Source organism: Balaenoptera borealis, assembly GCF_965194805.1.
Source record: "Balaenoptera borealis genome assembly, chromosome: 14".
NCBI classification, from domain to species: domain Eukaryota; kingdom Metazoa; phylum Chordata; class Mammalia; order Artiodactyla; family Balaenopteridae; genus Balaenoptera; species Balaenoptera borealis.
The window spans coordinates 26,536,329-26,557,955 of NC_138875.1; the positions used below are offsets into that span (position 1 = coordinate 26,536,329).

At 38.5% G+C, this 21,627-nt stretch overlaps 1 protein-coding gene across 8 annotated transcripts in view; it reads right to left on the bottom strand.

The window, feature by feature from the left end:
* KATNAL2 (katanin catalytic subunit A1 like 2) overlaps nucleotides 1–21,555 on the bottom strand; it is a 103,605-nt gene extending 82,050 nt beyond the window's left edge. For all 8 annotated transcript variants that reach the window (XM_082353337.1, XM_082353336.1, XM_082353334.1 and 5 more), the window contains exon 1: nucleotides 17,831–21,555. Coding sequence is in view for 7 of the 8 variants with exons in the window: in XM_082353336.1 (XP_082209462.1) it covers nucleotides 17,831–17,881 (51 nt within the window). In the remaining variant the exon portion in view is untranslated. The remainder of the gene's footprint in view (nucleotides 1–17,830) is intronic.
* Between the last annotated feature and the right edge of the window lie 72 nt (nucleotides 21,556–21,627).

Sequence of the window (21,627 nt, forward strand, 5' to 3'; positions counted from 1 at the left end):
TTATCATTGGTGGATTTGTTTTTTGGTTTCATTGCTCTCTTCTTTCTTTCTTTCTTTTTTTTTTAATTACTTTAAAAAATTTTTAATAATTGTTTTTTATTTTTAACTTTAATAACTTTATTTTATTTTACTTTATTTTATTTTATTTTATCTTCTTCTTTCTTTCTTTCTTTCTTTTTCTCCCTTTTATTCTGAGCCATGTGGATGACAGGCTGTTGTTGCTCCAGCCAGGCATCAGGGCTGTGCCTCTGAGGTGGGAGAACCAAGTTCAAGACACTGGTCCACAAGAGACCTCCCAGCTCCATGTAATATCAAATGCAAAAATCTCCCAGAGATCTCCATCTCAACGCCAAGACCCAGCTCCACTCAACGACCAGCAAGCTACAGTGCTGGACACCCTATGCCAAACAACTAGCAAGACAGGAACACAACCCCATCCATTAGCAGAGAGGCTGCCTAAAATCATAATAAAGCCACAGACACCCCAAAAAACACCACCAGACATGGACCTGCCCACCAGAAAGACAAGATCCAGCCTCATCCACCAGAATACAGGCACTAGTCCCCTCCACCAGGAAGTCGACACAACACACTGAACCAACCTTAGCCACTACAGACAGACACCAAAAACAACAGGAATTACGAACCTGCAGCCTGTGAAAAGGAGACCCCAAACACAGTAAGTGAAGCAAAATGAGAAGACAGAGAAACACACAGCAGATGAAGGAGCAAGGCAAAAACCCACCAGACCTAACAAATGAAGAGGAAATAGGCAGTCTACCTGAAAAACAATTCAGAATAATGATAGTAACGGTAATCCAAAATCTTGGAAACAGAATGGAGAAAATACAAGAAACGTTTAACAAGGACCTAGAAGAACTAAAGAGCAAACAAACAGTGATGAACAACACAATCAATGAAATTAAAAATTCTCTAGAAGGGATAAATAGCAGAATAACTGAGGTAGAAGAATGGATAAGTGACCTGGAAGATAAAATAGTGGAAATAACTACTAGAGAGCAGAATAAAGAAAAAAGAATGAAAAGAATTGAGGACAGTCTCAGAGACCTCTGGGACAACATTAAACCCACCAACATTTGAATTATAGGTGTCCCAGAAGAAGAAGAGAAAAAGAAAGGGACTGACAAAATATTTGAAGAGATTATAGTTGAAAACTTCCCTAAAATGGGAAAGGAAATAGTTAATCAAGTCCAGGAAGCACAGAGATTCCCATACAGGATAAATCCAAGGAGAAGCACACCAAGACACATATCAATCAAACTATCAAAAATTAAATACACAGAAAAAATACTAAAAGCAGCAAGGGAAAAACAACAAATAACACACAAGGGAATCCCCATAAGGTTAAGAGCTGATCTTTCAGCAGAAACTCTGCAAGCCAGAAGGGAGTGGCAGGACATATGTAAAGTGATGAAAGGGAAAAACATACAGCCAAGATTACTCTACCCAGTAAGGATCTCATTCAGATTTGACAGAAAAATTAAAACCTTTACAGACAAGCAAAAGCTAAGGGAATTCAGCACCACCAAACCAGCTTTACAACAAATGCTAAAGGAGCTTCTCTAGGCAGGAAACACAAGAGAAGGAAAAGACCTATCATAACAAACCCAAAACAATTAAGAAAATGGTATTAGGAACATACATACCAATAATTACCTTAAATGTAAATGGATTAAATGCTCCAACCAAAAGACAGAGACTGGCTGAATGGATACAAAAACAAGACCTGTATGTATGCTGTCTACAAGAGACCCAGTTCAGACCTAGGGACACATACAGACTGAAAGTGACCGGATGGAAAAAGATATTCCATGCAAATGGAAATCAAAAGAAAGCTGGAGTGGCAATTCCCATATCAGACAAAATAGACTTTAAAAAAAAGACTATTACAAGAGACAAAGAAGGACACTACATAATGATCAAGGGATCAATCCAAGAAGTAGATACAACAATTGTAAATATTTATGCATGCAACATAGGAGCACATCAGTACATAAGGCAAATACTAACAGCCATAAAAGGGGAAATCGACAGTAACACAATCACAGTAGAGGACTTTAACACCCCACTTTCACCAATGGACAGATCATCCAAAATGCAAATATATAAGGAAACACAAGCTTTAAATGATACATTAAACAAGATGGACTTAATTGATATTTATAGGATATTCCGTCCAAAAACAACAGAATACACATTCTTCTCAGGTGCTCATGGAACACTCTCCAGGATAGATCATATCTTGGGTCATAAATCAAGCCTTGGTAAATTTAAGAAAATTGAAATTGTATCAAGTATCTTTTCCGACTACAACGCTATGAGACTAGATATCAATTAGAGGAAAAAATCTGTAAAAAGTACAAACACATGGAGGCTAAGCAATACACTACTTAATAACCAAGAGATCACTGAAGAAATAAAAGAGGAAATCAAAAAATACCTAAAAACAAATGACAATGAAAACACAACGACCCAAAACCAATGGGATGCAGCAAAAGCAGTTCTAAGAGGGAAGTTTATAGCAATACAATCCTACCTTAAGAAAAGAGAAACATCTCAAATAAACAACCTAACCTTACACCTAAAGCAATTAGAGAAAGAAGAACAAATAAACCCCAAAGTTAGCAGAAGGAAAGAAATCATAAAGATCAGATCAGAAATAAATGAAAAAGAAATGAAGAAAACGATAACAAAGATCAACAAAACTAAAACCTGGTTCTTTGAGAAGATAAACAAAATTGATAAACCATTAGCCAGACTCATCAAGAAAAAAAGGGAGAAGACTGAAATCAATAGAATTAGAAATGAAATAGTATAAGTAACAAGTGACACTGTAGAAATACAAAGGATCAGGAGAGATTACTACAAGCAACTATATGCCAATAAAATGGACAACCTGGAAGAAATGGACAAATTCTTAGAAATGCACAACCTTCCGAGACTGAACCAGGAAGAAATAGAAAATATAAACAGACCAATCACAAGCACCAAAATTGAAACTGTGATTAAAAATCTTCCAACAAACAAAAGCCCAGGACCAGATGGCTTCACAGGCGAATTCTATCAAACATTTAGAGAAGAGCTAACACCTATCCTTCTCAAACTCTTCCAAAATATAGCAGAGGGAGGAACACTACCACACTCATTCTATGAGGCCACCATCACCCTGATACCAAAACCAGACAAAGATGTCACAAAGAAAGAAAACTACAGGCCAATATCTCTGATGAACATAGATGCAAAAATCCTCAACAAAATACTAGCAAATAGAATCCAACAGCACATTAAAAGGATCATACACCATGATCAAGTGGGGTTTATCCCAGGAATGCAAGGATTCTTCAATATATGCAAATCAATCAATGTGATACACCATATTAACAAATTGAAGGAGAAAAACCATATGATCATCTCAATAGATGCAGAGAAAGCTTTCAACAAAATTCAACACCCATTTATGATAAAAACCCTCCAGAAAGTAGGCATAGAGGGAAGTTCCCTCAACATAATAAAGGCCATATAAGACAAACCCACAGCCAACATAGTCCTCAATGGTGAAAAACTGAAACCATTTCCACTAAGATCAGGAACAAAACAAGGTTGCCCACTCTCACCACTACTATTCAACATAGTTTTGGAACTTTTAGCCACAGCAATCACAGAAGAAAAAGAAATAAAACGAATCCAAATCGGAAAAGAAGGATTAAAGTTGTCACTGTTTGCAGGTGACATAATACTATAGATAAAGAATCCGAAAGATGCTACCAGAAAACTACTAGAACTAATCAATGAATTTGGTAAAGTAGCAGTATACAAAATTAATGCACAGAAATCTCCTGCATTCCTATACACTAATGATGAAAAATCTGAAAGTGAAATTAAGAAAACACTCCCATTTACCATTGCAACAAAAAGAGTAAAATACCTAGGCATAAACCTACCTAAGGATACAAAAGACCTGTATGAAGAAAATTATAAGACACTGATGAAAGAAATTAAAGATGATACAACTAGATGGAGAGATATACCATGTTCTCGGATTGGAGGAATCAGCATGGTGAAAATGACTCTACTACCCAAAGCAATCTACAGATTCAATGCAATCCCTATCAAACTACCACTAGCATTTTTCACAGAACTAGAACAAAAAATTTCACAATTGGTATGGAAACACAAAAGACCCCGAATAGCCAAAGTAATCTTGAGAATGAAAAACGGAGCTGGAGGAATCAGGCTCCTGGACTTCAGACTATACTGCAAAGCTACAGTAATCGAGACAGTATGGTACTGGCACAAAAACAGAAATATAGATCAATGGAACAGGATAGAAAGCCCAGAGATAAACCCACGCACATATGGTCACCTTATCTTTGATAAAGGAGGCAAGCATATACATGGAGAAAGGACAGCCTCTTCAATAAGTGGTGCTGGGAAAACTGGACAGGTACATGTAAAAGAATGAAATTAGAACACTCCCTAACACCATATACAAAAATGAACTCAAAATGTATTAAAGACCTAAATGTAAGGCCAGACACTATCAACCTCTTAGAGGAAAACATAGGCAGAACACTGTATGACATAAATCACAGCAAGATCCTTTTTGACCCAGCTCCTAGAGAAATGGAAATAAAAACAAAAATAAACAAATGGGACCTAATGAAACTTAAAAGCTTTTGCACAGCAAAGGAAACCATAAACAAGATGAAAAGACAACCCTCAGAATGGGAGAAAATATTTGCAAATGAAGCAACTGACAAAGGATTAATCTCCAAGATTTACAAGCAGCTCATGCAGCTCAATAACAAAAAAACAAACAACCCAATCCAAAAATGGGCAGAAGAGCTAAATAGACATTTCTCCAAAGAAGATATACAGATTGCCAACAAACACATGAAAGAATGCTCAACATCATTAATCATTAGAGAAATGCAAATCAAAACTACAATGAGATATCATCTCACACCGGTCAGAATGGCCATCATCAAAAAATCTACAAACAATAAATGCTGGAGAGGCTGTGGAGAAAAGGGAACCCTCTTGCATTGTTGGTGGGAATGTAAATTGATACAGCCACTATGGAAAACAGTATGGAGGTTCCTTAAAAAACTAAAAATAGAACTACCATACGACCCAGCAATCCCACTGCTGGGCATATACCCTGAGAAACCCATAATTCAAAAAGAGTCATGTATCAAAATGTTCATTGCAGCTCTATTTACAATAGCCAGGACATGGAAGCAACCTAAATGTCCATCATCGGATGAATGGATAAAGAAGATGTGGCACATATATACAATGGAATATTACTCAGCCATAAAAAGAAACAAAATTGAGTTATTTGTAGTGAGGTGGATGGACCTAGAGTCTGTCATACAGAGTGAAGTAAGTCAGAAAGAGAAAAACAAATACAGTATGCTAACACATATATATGGAATCTAAAAAAAAAAAAAAAAAAAGAAATGGTCATGAAGAACCTAGGGGCAAGATGGGAATAAAGACACAGACCTACTAGACAGTGGACTTGAGGATACAGGGAGCGGGAAGGGTAAGCTGGGACAAAGTGAGAGAGTGGCATGGACATATATACACTACCAAACGGAAAATAGATAGCTAGTCGGAAGCAGCCACATAGCACAGGGAGGTCAGCTCTGTGCTTTGTGACCACCTAGAGGGGTGGGATAGGGAGGGTGGGAGGGAGGGAGATGCAAGAAGGAAGAGATAGATATGGGGACATATGTATATGTGTAACTGATTCAGTTTGTTATAAAGCGGAAACTAACACACCATTGTAATGCAATTATATTCCAATAAAGATGTTTAAAAAAAAATAGATGCAAAAATCCTAAGCAAAATATTAGCAAATTGAATCAGCATTATATAATATAAAACTTCAGTGTATCCCAGGAATGAGGTAAGGTTGTTTTAATATTAGAGAATCAAGCAGTATAGTTAATGCACCACATTACAAAATAAAGAGAAATCATATGATCACTTCAACAAATGTAGAAAAGTGTTTGATAAAAATCAACCCACTTTCCTTGATTAAAAAAAACCCAAACAACTGTGGGTAAACTAGGAATAGAAGAAAGCTGCATTATCTTGACAAAAAGATATCTACCAATAAAACCTATAGTATACATCATACTAAAGGGTGAAATGTTAAAAGCTTTCCCTTTGAGCTTGGGGAAAAGACAATAATGCCTCTTAACTCCACTTCTGTTCAACATTATATTATATTGGAGGTCCTAATCAGTAAGATTAGGCAAGAAAAATAAATAAATGGCATAAGAATTTTAAAAAAAGATTTAGCTCTGTCTTTTATTCATGGATAATTTGACTGTGTATGTAAAGAAATCAAAATAATTCACAGATAGTTATTAGAATTAATAAATGAATTTAACAATGTCACTAAAATAATCAATATACAAAATCAATTGCATTTCTACATATCAGTCATACATATAAAATAAATTTAAAAAACCAAGAAACCATTTACAATGACATAAAAACCATTTAGAATAGTATCAAGAAACTAAAATTATTTCTAACAAAAACAAGCAAAACCTCTATGAAGAAAACTCTAAATTGCTACTGAAAAAAATTAAGAAACCCAGAATAAAAAGAGATACTACACTCTTCGATTGTAGAATTCTTTATAATTCTCATTATTTTTAAATTGTCAATTCTTGGGACTTCCCTAGTGGTCCAGTGGTTAAGAATCCATCTTCCAATGCAGGGGACGTGGGTTTGATCCCTGGTTGGGGAACTAAGATCCCACATGCTGCAGGGCAACTAAGCCCACACACCACAACTACTAAGCCTGTGCGCCACAACTAGAGAAGCCTGTGCGCTGCAGCTACAGAGCCCACGCACTCTGGAGCCCACACGCCACAACGAAGAGTCCGCGTGCCACAACTAAGACCTGACACAGCCAAAAAAATAATTTAAAAAAATAATAAATTAAAATTAAATTGTCAATTCTTCTCAAATTTATCTTCAGATTCAATGCCATCTCAATCAAAATCCGGCAACCTTTGTGGAATTTCACAAGTTGATTCTAAAATATGTAAATACATGTTGTCAATAATAGTGTGACCAAGGATTGGTTCAAGATGGCAGAGTAGAAGGACGTGCACTCTGTCCCTCTTGCGAAAGCACCAGAATCACAACTAGCTGCTGAACAATCATCGATAGGAAGACACTGGAACTCACCAAGAAAGACACCCCACACCCAAAGACAAAGGAGAAGCCGCAATGAGATGGTAGGAGGGGTGTAATCACAATAAAATCAAATCCCATAACTGCTGGGTGGGTGACTCACAAACTGGAGAACAATTATACCACAGAAGTCCACCCACTGGAGTGATGGTTCTGAGCACCACGTCAGGCTTCCCAACCTGTGGGTCTGGCAACGGAAGGAGGAATTGCCAGAGAATCAGTCTTTGAAGGCTAGCGGGATTTGATTGCAGGACTTTGACAGGACTAGGGGTAACAGAGACTCCAATCTTGGAGGGCACACACAAAGTAGTGTGTGCATCAGGACCCAGGGGGAAGCAGCAGTGACCCCACAGGAGACTGAACCAGACCTACCTGCTAGTGTTGAAGGGTCTCCTGCAGAGACGGGGGGTGGTTGTGGCTCACCGTGGGGACAAGGACACTGGCAGCAGAAGTTCTGGGAAGGACTCCTTGGCGTGAGCCCTCCCGGAGTGAGGCCTCCCGGAGTCCACCATTAGCCCCACCAAAGAGCCTCTAGGCTCCAGTGCTGGGTTGCTTCAGCCCAAACAACCAACAGCGAGGGAACTCAGCCCCACCCACCAGCAGACAAGCAGATTAAAGTTTTAATGAGCTCTGCCCACCAGAGCAACACCCAGCTCTACCCACCACCAGTCCCTCCCACCAGGAAGCTTGCACAAGCCTCTTAGATAGCCTCATCCACCAGAGGGCAGACAGCAGAAGCAAGAAGAACTACAGTCCTGCAGCCTGTGGAACAAAAACCACATTCACAGAAAGACAGACAAAATGAAAAGGCAGAGGACTATGTACCAGATGAAGGAACACGATACAACCCCAGAAAAACAACTAAGTGAAGTAGAGATAGGCAACCTTCCAGAAAAAGAATTCTGAATAATGATAGTGAAGATGATCCAGGACCTCGGAAAAAGAATGGAGGCAAAGACTGAGAAGATGCAAGCAATGTTTAACAAAGACCTAGAAGAATTAAAGAACAAACAGCTAGAAGAATTAAAGAACAAACAAACAGAGATGAACAATACAATAACTAAATGAAAAATACACTAGAAGGAATCAATAGCAGAATAACTGAGGCAGAAGAACGGATAAGTGACCTGGAAGACAGAATGGTGGAATTCACTGCCATGGAACAGAATAAAGAAAAAAGAATGAAAAGAAATGAGAAGACAGACTAAGAGACCTCTGGGACAACATTAAATGCACCAACATTCACATTATAGGGGTACCAGATGGAGAAGAGAGAGAGACAGGACTGGAGAAAATATTTGAAGAGATTATAGGTGAATACTTCCCTAACATGGAAAAGGAAACAGCCACCCAAGTCCAGGAAGCACAGAGAGTCCCTGGCAGGATAAACCCAAGGAGAAACGCGCCAAGACACATACTAATCAAATTGACAGAAACTAAAGACAAAGAAAAATTATTAAAAGCAACAAGGGAAAAGTGACAAATAACATACAAGGGAGCTCCCATAAGGTTAAGAGCTGATTTCTCAGCAGAAACTCTACAAGCCAGAAGGGAGTGGCACGATATATTTAAAGTGATGAAAGGGAAGAACCTACAACCAAGATTACTCTACCTGGCAAGGATCTCATTCAGATTCGACGGAGAAATCAAAAGCTTTACAGACTAGCAAAAGCTAATAGAATTCAGCACCACCATACCAGCTCTACAACAAATGCTAAAGGAACTTCTCTAAGTGGGAAACACAAAAGAAGAAAAGGACCCACAAAAACAAACCCAAAACAATTAAGAAAATGGTAATAGGAACATACATATTGATAATTACCTTAAACGTGATTGGATTAAATGCTCCAACCAAAAGACACAGGTTCACTGAATGGATACAGAAACAAGACCCATATATATGCTGTCTACAAGAGACCCACTTCAGACCTAGGGACACATACAGACTGGAAGTGAGGGGATGGAAAAAGATAACTCCATGCAAATGGAAATCAAATAAAGCTGGAGTATCAATACTCATATCAGATAAAATAGACTTTAAAATAAAGAATGTTTCAAGAGACAAGGAAGGACACTACATAATGATCAAGGGACCAATCCAAGAAGAAGATATAACAATTATAAATATATATGCACCCAACATAGGAGCACCTCAACACATAAGGCAAACGCTAACAGCTATAAAAAAGGAAATCGACAGTAACACATTAATAGTAGGGGACTTTAACACCTCACTTACACCAATGGACAGATCATCCAGACAGAAAATTAATAAGGAAACACAAGCTTTAAATGACACAACAGACCAGATAGATTTAATTGATATTTATAGGACATTCCATCTGAAAACAGCAGATTACACTTTCTTCTCAAGTGCATACGGACATTCTCCAGGATAGATCACATCTTGGGTCACAAATCAAGCCTCAGTAAATTTGAAAAAATTGAAATCATATTAAGCATCTTTTCCGACCACAACGCTATGAGATTAGAAATCAATTACAGGGTTTGTAATTGATTTCTAATCTCATAGCGTTGTGGTCAGAAAAACGTAAAAAACACAAACACATGGAGGCTAAACAATAAGTAAATAAATAACCAAGAGATCACTGAAAAAATCAATGAGGAAATCAAAAAATACCTAGAGACAAATGACAACAAAAACATTACAATCCATAACCTATGGGATGCAGCAAAAGCAGTTCTAAGAGGGAATTTTATAGCAATACAATCCTACCTCAAGAAACAAGAAAAATCTCAAATAAACAATCTAATCTTACACCTAAAGGAACTACAAGAACAAATAATAGTGTGACCATTTGACAAAACAAGAACAAGTAGAAGTCTTTGCTCTAATGGATATCAAGAATGGACACAACTATATTTATTAAGACAGTGTGGTATTAGCACAGGAAATAGACAAAAAGGCCCATGGAACAGACTTGAGGAGCCAGAAACAATTCTGCATATTTTTCAAGTCTGTAAGTTCCATTTTATTCTTCTTATATCTTCTGTTTTTCTCCTTTTTATAATCATGTTTTCCTTAAATGTTTAAACATATTTATAATAGCTATTTTTAAAGACCCTGTCTGCTAATTCTGTCTTTTGTTGTATTACTGGATCTTCTGTTGACTGATTTTTGTCCTGGTTTTGGCACATTTTCCTGGTTTTTATGACCGCTAGTAGTTATTTCCTTGGATGCCAGTCTTGTGAATACCTAGATTATATTGCCTTCTTTTAAGTATTTTGAGGGTTTTGAGGGGGCAGATAGTTTAGTTATTTGCAGGTAAGTCTGATTCTATCAAGCTTTGTTAGGAAGGAGGTTATCCAAAGTCACTTTTATTCTAAGCCTAGTTTAGGTTACTCTTAATGCATTGCCTTCCTGGAATCTCTACTAAATGCTCTGCTGTTCCACAAGAAGTCTCCACTCAGGTTGGCTGGACTTCAAATGTCTCTCAATGTTATGTGAGCACCAGTAGTTGTTCAGCTTATAGTTCCCTGATAATTGGTTTTTCCCCAGCTTCATACATTTCCACTCTGTGTATGCACAGCTTAGTATTCAGCCAAAAACTCAGATGTATGGAGCAATTTGTTTGCCTAGCTCTCTCCTCTCTGGTCCTCTTCCCTCCCAATTCTAACCAGGTAAGTCTTCCCAAACTCAACTCCCTGTCTCATCTCTGCAAAACTGCTGTGCTCTGCTTAGATACTCCCTTGTGTGCTAGAACCCAGTTACTGCTTCCAGGCAGAAGATCTTGTCTCATGATCACATTGCCCAACGTCTGAAAACAGATTATTCATATATTTAGTCCAGTTTCCTAGTTACATATAGCAGGAAGGCTAGTCTGGTACCATTTACTCTACCACATTTGAGAGCAGAAAGCTTTATCATTTTTTTTAATGTTTACAAGATTGACCTGGGTGGAGAGATATATACTTTTTATACTTAAAAATAAAACCTAATAAAATTAACGTTGTTTTTACAAAAGAAAGAAAGGATGTTTTTAACCCAAAACATCAAATATACAAAGTCATTATCTGTATGTTCTCATATTCTCAGTTAGTGGTTAAAAAGAAAAATAGAAAAAAGAACAAATCTCCAAGAGTAGCAATGTGACACTAGCAAAATGTTCCAGGTTGTCTGATCAGCCTCCCTTTCTTGGTCCAGGTACAGGAAGAATGGGGTTCAACAGCAGCCACAGCACTTTTAAAGATGCCCACAAGGCTACGGCAGTGCTCGGTAGTGAAGTGGTTAACCTTCCTTATGTAAGAGCAGAGCTGAGAACTTAAAACGTGAGTTACTTAAAACGTGAGTTACTTAAAATTCAGCTTAGCTTTATGGTGAGGTAGAGTTTGTTTAATTAGTATTTAGAACTGCACATTGTTTATAGCTATTGGTATTTCATTAGATGCTTAAATGTTTGAACATTTAAAGCTTAATAGGCCTTAGTTCTCTGAAGAAAAACAGTGATGTAATTAAATTTTCAATTACTCTAGTTTTTTTTTTTTTAGGGGCCCATGCAATTAATAAAAGCTAAGGCATTTAACAACGCTCATTTAAAAACCGAATCTGACACCTTATTAATTAGCTAACACTTATACCAGATATTTTTAATATAAAAATTTCACACAAGCAAAGTCACAACTTTTGAAAAGTACATGTAATGACACATGAGAATAAATAAAAGTAACTATTTTTCAGATTATTTTGTGTGTACACATGAATGTGTGGATCAATTATGGCTTTCTAAAAACCATTCTTCTGCACTGAGACCAATTACTGTTTGTTTGGTTTTAATTGTATGGTCAAACTAAAAACACTGAAGCAATTGCTCCTCAGAGCTTCCTTGCCCCCAGGATCTTACCTTCAAGTTGAAAAAAAGAAAGTGGCGGAGGTTTACAAATTGCATATAGTCTTATTTTAATTAAACACTAAATTTAAAATGGAATAGGAGAAAATTCTCCACTCACAGATTTTGCTACCCACAAATCACTACAGCATCAGCACCACAAGGGAGTTCATGATTCACGCCCCATCCAGAACTACTGGATCACAATCTGTATTTTCAAAGCATCCCAGGTGTTTAGTGTGCACATTAAAGACTCAGAAGCCCTGCAGAAGCATGATCAGTTTACCAGTCAGGAAAGAAACTTGCCAGAGTCCTTGCCCTCAAGGAGCTTATAGTCTACTGGGGTCAGGGGAGGCAATCAACAAGGAAAAATTCAATTATAATTTCCTGGGATAAAGGTGGCATGGTGATGTCTACTTATTGCATCAAGGAGGGGCACTTTGTCAAGTTTGGGAAGCAGGCTGACCAGGAAAGGCAAGTTCAGATCCTAAAGAACAAAAATGTAAGGGGCAGAGAAACATAAGCGCATTAAGGAGGCCAAGAAGGAAAACAGAACTCTAGGAGACTGTAGCATCATGAAGACCAAGAGAAGAGGCACTTCCTACGGATAATCAACCATGTCAATGCACAAAACATCATGGGTATCTCAAAACACCATGTTTTATACATAGTAGTCACTAAGTAAGTGTTCATTGTATGAGTTGATGAATAAATGCATATTTACCTCAGTGTTAAGTAAAAACCGGGGTATGAATTCAAAAGTATCTAACTCCCATTCTTATGCTCAGCCACCAACCCCTATCATATGCAAAGAAATAACCATATTTAAAAGTAAATTTTAATATATAAACATGTATGACAAATGCCTAACTTGAAACCAACAATAAGAAAATAAAGTTATCTTTTAGGTATGAATCATATATTCATCCTTTTTGTTTTTTTACATTCACCTCTCTGAAACCACCCCCTGCAAAAGCAACTAGTACGAGTCTTTGTACCCAGTAGGCATTCAATAAATATCTGTAAAACAAAAACTGTTCTAGAGATTGTTTATCTCTGCTCTCTCCCAAAATCACATTAAAGTGATGGTAAAGGAATTTTTTTTAAAGGAAGGAGTAATTAAGTATAATTTATACACTGAACAGTGAGGAGAAGCCCCCCACCCCACCCCCACTCAATTGTCTTTCCCTGTTCAACTCCAACAGTGGTGGCAAGCGTGCTTGTTTTGCCCTCATTCCCTGTAGAAGGGTGAGAAGGACTTCTCCTTGGAGAAATTGAAGGCCCCAGAGCAAAGACCTACAGACACTGACTGGCATTTGGGGATGTCCCAGTGAAAAGGCCCCTGGCTTCGTGATCATCCTACAGAGAAACCCATCTTTATTTGAGGAGCCTCTTCTAAAACACACAGATTCTAATTAGCTTTTAGGTGTGTCACCTCAGGCAAGGTTCACTAGACTTCTGAGGAAAACCTCCTACGTGAAAGACAGAGCACCAGGGAAAAAAGCAAAGAAAAACCTGAGGGGAAACAGACATAATGCTAGGAGCAAAAGACAAAGAGGGAGGGAGGGAGAGAGAGAGAGAGAGAGAGGAAACCTCAGGGAGATAAAAGGAGCCATGGCATCTTGTAAGAACAAGATGCCATGAAAAAGGAACATTGAGACAATAAGAAAGTACCTGGAAATAAAAATATGATAGCAGAAATTTAAAACTCAACAAAATGGGATAAAAAGTTGAAGAGGTCTCTTGATAAGAAAAGCAAGAAAAGTAAGCGATGTAAAATAGAAAACAGCATGATTAGAGGTTCCATTTGGAAGTCAAATATCCAATTAATAGGACTTCCAGGGAAAAGAAAAACATTAAAAATACAAAAGGAAGGAAGGAAGGAGGGAGGGAGAGAAAGAAAGAAAAAGAAAGGAAGGAAGGAAGAGCAAGAGAGGAAAAAAAAAGAAAGGGAAAAAATTATCTAAAGAAATAATGCAAGAATATTTTCCAGAACTGAGGGCATGAATTCCCTGATCTAAATGGCCCATAACTGCATACCAGCGCTGTGAATGAAAAAGGATTCTCAACAAGCGATATCTTCATGAAAATTCAGAAACCAGGGACGGTAAGGAGAAGATTCTAAAAGCTTTCAGAGAAAGAATAGCACCAGACCTGTTGCAGTCACATTGGAAGCTACAAGATAATGGAGAAATGCCTTCTCAAATGAGATGAAATCAATTCCAGCCTAGAATATTAATCTCAGCCAAACCATCAACAAGGTGAGAGAAGAACAGAGTTTCATACGTAGTACCTTACTTCAAAAACTTTGCCTCCCATGTACCTTTTCTCAGGCAGCCATTGGTCAGTATGTTTCACTAAAACAGGGATATAGGACAAGAAGGAAGAAGACATGGGGTCCAAGAAACAGGGTTTCTGACACAGGGAAGAGGGGAAGGGATTTCCCAGGAAGAATGCTGCACAGCAAGCCCAGAGAGCAACCAGTCTACGAAGCAGGAGATGCAAGAGGTCCAGAAAGGATGTCACTAAGGAAAAAAAAAGAAACTGCAAGATTTCCTGGTGAGCTTCACCATATGGAGAGGAGTTTTCAATTCCTTCAGAAAATTTAGGAAGAAAGTAGTTATCAAATATACAGAAAATTAAGCCAAAGCGTAAGGCATACTTAAGCTATGATTGAGTCCCGCCCAAAGTTAAATAAAAAATAAAATATAACCACAGGGTACCATATCAGCTGTGAATAACATTTTCATGGTCAGATTAATATACATAACTGTACTGAATATGTATTTAACCAAAAATTGTAATAAAATGATCTTGGGAAAATGGAGGAACGGAAGTATGGGCTAGTGATAGAGGATGGGGAAGGAGTGAGGTAGGTTAAAAAAAAGCCAAATGCTCATTTCCCATCAAAGTGAATAGAATTTACATCTGAGAATGAAAAATCAGAATTCAGAAGTTTTAACTTGTTATTTTGAAGAAGCTGCTAAGAAGGGCAAAAGCAGTTGCTTCTGGGGAGCAATATTTGAAGGCAGTGTGAAGGGAAGCAGGAAACTTTTTTTTCTTAAGTTTTGTAGAACTATTAAATGTTTTTAAGCTGAGTGCTGGCATTACTTTGTTTAAAACAGAAATCCAATATATATATATATATTTAATATATATATTATAGATATATTTAAAATTTGAAACTACACTAAAGATTAACCAAATAAAAAGTTTTTTTTTTTAATTAATTAATTAATTTATTTATTTATGGCTGTGTTGGGTCTTCGTTTCTGTGCGAGGGCTTTCTCTAGTTGTGGCAAGCGGGGGCCACTCTTCATCGCGGTGCGCGGGCCTCTCACTATCGCGGCCTCTCTTGTTGCGGAGCACAGGCTCCAAACGCGCAGGCTCAGTAATTGTGGCTCACGGGCCTAGTTGCTCTGCGGCACGTGGGATCTTCCCAGACCAGGGCTCGAACCCGTGTCCCCTGCATTAGCAGGCAGACTCTCAACCACTGCACCACCGGGGAAGCCCCAGGAAGTATTCTTGAAATCCTAATACAGTAGACAACATAGATGATCAAAATTCCTTGTGGACATGCAATCCTCTTTATATCCAACTCACTGATCACCTCCCCCACCTCAACCTTATTCCCTCCACAGACACAGTTCCTTGCACTCAGACCCCAAGAGTTCAAGACATCAATGAGCATACCTAAATATGGCTCTTAGTCCCATCTAGGGAATAGAACAAAAAAATAAGACTGGGTCTCTGTTTCCAAGTCACATGAATTCTGTTTGAGAGGCTATGTCACATGCAGGAAATAGGTAATCACATAAATTAATCACAATTAAATGGTAACCTGTGTGGTACAAACTATATGGAGTTCAGAAACATGTCAGGTCTGAGAGAATGTGCCTGGACCAGTGCGAGGCAATATGGAAAGTGGTGAGAAAGAGGCTGGATGTAGAAGTTGGGCCACATCACTGCCGGCTCTATAGATCATGTCAAGGTTGGGAGTTTTATCCCAAGTGTAATGGAAAGCCATTAAAAGGATCCCAGCCAGGGAGTGACACAATTTTAAGATCACTCTGATCATTAGATGAAGAATGGACTAGAAGGAGGCAAAATCAACAGGGGGGATAGTTAAGAGGCTATCGAAATGGTTCAAGTGAGAGATGATAGTGGCTTGGACCCAGATAAAGGCTATTATTAAAGACCCATTATAGAAATAGAATCAGTAAGATTTGCTGATGCCTTCCTTATGTAGAGGACGGGGGGGGCGGGGGGAGGAATTAGCAGGAAGAAGGAGCTAAGGATGATTCCCAGAATTCTGATTGGAGCAGTTGGGTGGATGGTGGTTTTACATTCCCAGAGGGAGGAAGACTGGGAAAGATAACAGGTTTTAGAGAAGAAGGTTAAATGTTAGGGGTTGAACAAGTTAACATGCAGATTCTTGAGATTCCCCACTGGATTTGTCAAACAATCAATTGATTCATTGTCCTCTCCGTGTTCCATATTCTAGGATATCACATGGGTTTGGGGCTCAGCAAAGAAGTCCAGTCTAGAGTCAGTTTGGGGGAGTTGTTGGCATACAGATGGCATTGGAAGTCATGAAAATGTAGAAGACCACCTAGGACAGTGGTTTTCAAACCTGGAGTATGCATTTACAATGCAAGTTTCAAGACCCCCATCCCAGAGAGTTTCTGATTCAGTAATTCTCAGTGAGGTCCAGGAATCTGCTTTATTAAAAGCCAGTCCAAAATGTTCTGATGCAGGTAGTTCAGGCTCAGGTTGGAATGGACAGAGGTGAGGAAGTAGCAACAGCAAGTGTAGCCAATCCTTTCCAGAAGTTGGAGAGAAACTGGAGAAGTTGGAGAGAGGTTGCTAGGTAGAGGGGATGTGAGGCCAAAGGGTTACCTTTTTTGTGTGTTATTACTTTTTTTTAAAGGTGGGAGACACTAAAGTGGTGGTTCATAACCTTGGCTACACATTGTAATCACCTACTGAGATTTTCTAAAATATCAATGCACAGGATACACCAAGACCAGTAAATCAGAATCTCTGGAGGTGGAGCTTAGATACCAGTATTTTTTAATTTAATTTTTTTTTTAAATCATTTTTCCCACTAAAGCATTGTTTTTATTTCCCCAGTGCCTGGCATATAGTACATCTTCAATTCACGTTTTTTGTTGGGGAAAGTATTGCTGAGCCAGTTAGCGGATAATACAGACAACAGGAAACAGTATGTATTGTAAAATTCATGTGATCTTCCTGTGAAAAGGATTATAATCCAATTACCTACTTTCAAATGGGGAACAGGAACCTGAGAGAGGAATTAAGTTCCTAAGGTCTGTCAGCCTTGGTAGTAGTGAATCAGGACCAGAACCCAGTATTCCAACTCCCAGGTCAGTGTTGTCCTGTCTTTGAACAATCCCATTTTGAACACACCCCAAACCCGCTCACCCATCAAGACTCGGCCTACCTAATAATACCTCCCCCTCGACACCTCATTTCCTCAGTCACAAACCAACCCTGCCGTCTCTTTCATCAAACCCGTTGTCAAGCCCAAACCCGCCTGCGTCCCAGACCCATCCTTCCCTCACCCCTGCCTCAAACCCAGTCCCCAGACTTTGCGCTTGCTCCACTCGGGCAGCGGACTCTGACACCATAGCAACTGGAGACACTCGAATCGGCCCGCAGCAACAAGGGGAGAGGAGCTCCTGGTAGTACAATTCTTTTTTTGTATATGCTTTCCTTACCGCTTCCCGCGCCTGATGCGTGAATTTGAGAGTCTGATAAGAAAGCTCCATCAGGACACTGTGTTAGGGACCGAGAGAAGGGAGAAAAGGAACCAGTTGCTCGGCTGACCTGTACATCCACCGATGGCGGCTCAGGGAAACCTGACGCTTAACCAGCCCGCCCCCTTCAGGATTGGCCAGAGTCTGGACATGTCAGCCAATCACTGGGCAAAGATGGATTCTTTACTCATGCCAATCAATGTTAAAATAAGTCTGTCAATCCGGAGCTTTTGCACGGCACTGACCAATCGAGAGACAGAAAGGGGATGATTGGCAGGTCTTGGGTCATTTGCAATTGTTTTGTTTCCCTTAATTCTGTCTCTAAAGTTTATGCACCATAGTATTTGTCCTTGATTTCGGCAGTTGTTCAGGCCTTCGTGACCCAATGCTTCTGTTCCCAAGACTCTATTTTGGCATCCGGTCTTCTCTAGGCCCCCCTCCCCCTCCTGATTAAGGTAAAGGTTTGGAAATTCCTTCCTGCTTTACTTTGAAATTGTCTGTACTTGGTCCATCTAGACTGATAGAATCTGATGTGGACTATGGCTGTCAGGGGCTTTCTTGGATGCAAACTGTGCATTAAACTTTTCCTTCCCCTCCAATTTCCCCCACATCAGACCTACTCATTAGAAGTGGACAAACGTGGACTTTACTTTTTCCTCCGCTTTATTTTCTTCATGTACTAACTACTCTTGTGTCTTCAATGTCTTTCCCTTCAGTCTCTTTTGCTATGAATCTTATTCTAAACCATCCTCTACTCATTATCTTTGGCTTCCTTCATCCATTCTCCCCTCAGGATACAAAAATATTCAAGTCTCCTCAACCTAAAAAAAAAGTTCTCATCTTGTAATTGTTAAATTGAATCACCTCTCTGGCACTCACTTCATGCTTTCTGGATGGACTGGCTATCCTCTTCTTCACTTCCTCACCTCCCATTCATTTCTCAACACTTTCTGCCCCTACTCCTTTGAAGCTGTTCTTGCCAAAGTTGCCAATAACTTCCTAAATAGGAAATCCAATTATAGATTATTTTACACTTTACCATATTTAAACTTGGCACCATTTGAAGTTGTTCACTGCTCTCTCATTAGTAATAATAGCTATAATTTATTAAACATTTAAAGTAGGGCACCAGGCAATGTACTATGTGATTTATGTGTTGATCCAATTTACTCCTAACACCCCATGGAAAGTTATTAATACTCCCAATTTACAGTTGTGGAAACAGGCTCAAATAGCTGAGTTAACTCATTTTAGGTTATCCAACTAGATAGAGTTAAGATGCAAACCTAGGTCTCCTGACTGAAGCCAGTGTTCCTTTCCACTACACTCTCTTGCTATTCTTTCTGTCCAGTTTCACCTGTCATTCCCACCCTGACCCAGACACCTCCCCTCATCTCTCACTCCAGCATAAATGAACTGCTTACAATGCTTGTGAACCAGTCCTGAGCAGTTCCTTTTGCTTGGAGGATCATTCCTACCTCATTTGCCTAACTGAAGCCTATCTTGCCTACTAAGAGTCAGCTCAGGAATCACTTTCTAGGACAATTCAGTGGTGTTTATCAGATCACAATACTTACTCCAGGCAGAGCTTAGGTGGAGAGAAAACTAATTCCTGATTCCACTATATATCCTTTTACGCTACACTTAGCACATTCTTTTGTTGACATGACTTTCAAAAAAGTTAAAAATATGACTCTCTTTGATATGAACAGACATTATGTCAAAGGTTTTATCTAACTCACTGAGGGAGCCAGTAAGATGGTAAAGCTGGTTTAAAGAGCATTTTGAGGAACTGGGTATTTATAGGCATTTTGAGAAGAAAGGTTAGGATAAGATTGCTAGCTTAGATACAAAATTAGTTAATGTTCTACAGGGCAGTAAAATCTTGACATTTTCTTTTCTAAAGGACATAGAAACATTCCTCTAGTTTTGGCCATTTACATTTAAATTTTAACTAATTAAAATTAAATAAAGTTAAACATTCAGTTCCTCAGTCACACTAGCCACATTTCACATATTCAATTGTCATATGTAGCTAATGGCTAATATATTGGACAACACAGATATAGAACATTTCCATCATTGCAAAAAGTCCCTTTGGAAAGCAGTTGGGCCTCTTAAACACTGCTCTAGTATGACATTGAAAGGATATGCTGTACTATCTTTTGACTTATTGCCAAATGTAATATAAGTTTTTCTAAAGAATTTTCTCCACATAACCACTGGCTTTCAAATGTTTCCAACTGAGCACACATTAAGAAATACATTTTTGGTCAACTAATGTTTGACAAGGAAGCCAAGAATACTCAATGGGTAAAGGATAGTCTCTTCAATAAATAGTGTTGGGAAAACTGGATATTCCCATGCAAAAAAATTAAATTGGACCCTTATCTTACACCACTCACAAACACTAACTTGAAATGAATTAAGGACTTAAATGTAAGACCTGAAACCATAAAAGTCCCAGAAGAAAACCTAGGGAAAAAGCTCCTTAACGTTGGTCTTGGCAATGATGTATTTTTTTTCAATATAACACCAAAAGCACACATGACCAAAGCAAAAATGAACAGGTGGGATTATATCAAACTAAAGGCTTCTGCACAACAAAAGAAATGATTGATAAAAAGAAAAGGCAACCTATGGAATGTAAGAAAATACTTGCCATCTTTCTGATAAGGGGTTAATATACAAAATGTGTAAGGAACTCACACAATACAATAGCAAAAAACCAAACAATCCAATTTTAAAATGGTCAGAGGACTTGAATAGACGTTTTTCCAAAGAAGACATACAAATGACCAACAAGTACGTGGAAAGGTGCTCAACCTCATTAATCATAAGGGAAATGCAAATCAAAATCAGAATGATATATCGTCTCACACCTGTTGGAATGGTTATTATTAAAAATACAAGAGATAAGGATGTGGAGAAAAGGGAACTGCACTCTCGGTGAAAACATAAACTAGTACAACCACTATGGAAAACGGTATGGAGGTTTTTTCAAAAAAATTAAAAATAGAACTATCATACGGTATAGCAATTCCACTTCTGGATACATATCCATAGGAAATGAAACCACTATCCTGAAGAGGTATCTGCACACCCATATTCATTGCAGCATTATTTACAGTAGCCAAGACATAGAAACAACCTGAGTCCAGATGATTATAGAAAACATCTTTAAAGTGCTGAAAGAAAACAAAATACTGTCAAGTTAAGAGTTCTATATCCAGTGAAAATATTCTCCAGAAATTAAGGTGACTTTGAAAGGGTGACTGCTAGGAGCTGGGAGGTCAAAGGAGGCTATGTAGTCTAGATGAGGGATAATGGGGCAGGGACTATAAGGAATGAGAGGACCTCTTTGGAGGTCACTTGACCCCTGAGTTACTCCCAGTGTTAGTTTTCTAGAATAGAGATCTTATCACACTACTGCCTACAAAATCCTGTGACCTAGAGCATTCAAATCCCTCAATTTGACATGTACATCACTCCCCAATCTCATCTCACTCTGTCTTAAAATTAGTTTTTTTTTCTCTTCTTCAAATATTTTTTTAACATCTTTATTGGAGTATAATTGCTTTACAATGGTGTGTTAGTTTCTGCTTTATAACAAAGTGAATCAGTTATACATATACATATGTTCCCATATCTCTTCCCTCTTGCGTCTCCCTCCCTCCCACCCTCCCTATCCCACCCCTCTAGGTGGTCACAAAGCACGGAGCTGATCTCCCTGTGCTATGCGGCTGCTTCCCACTAAC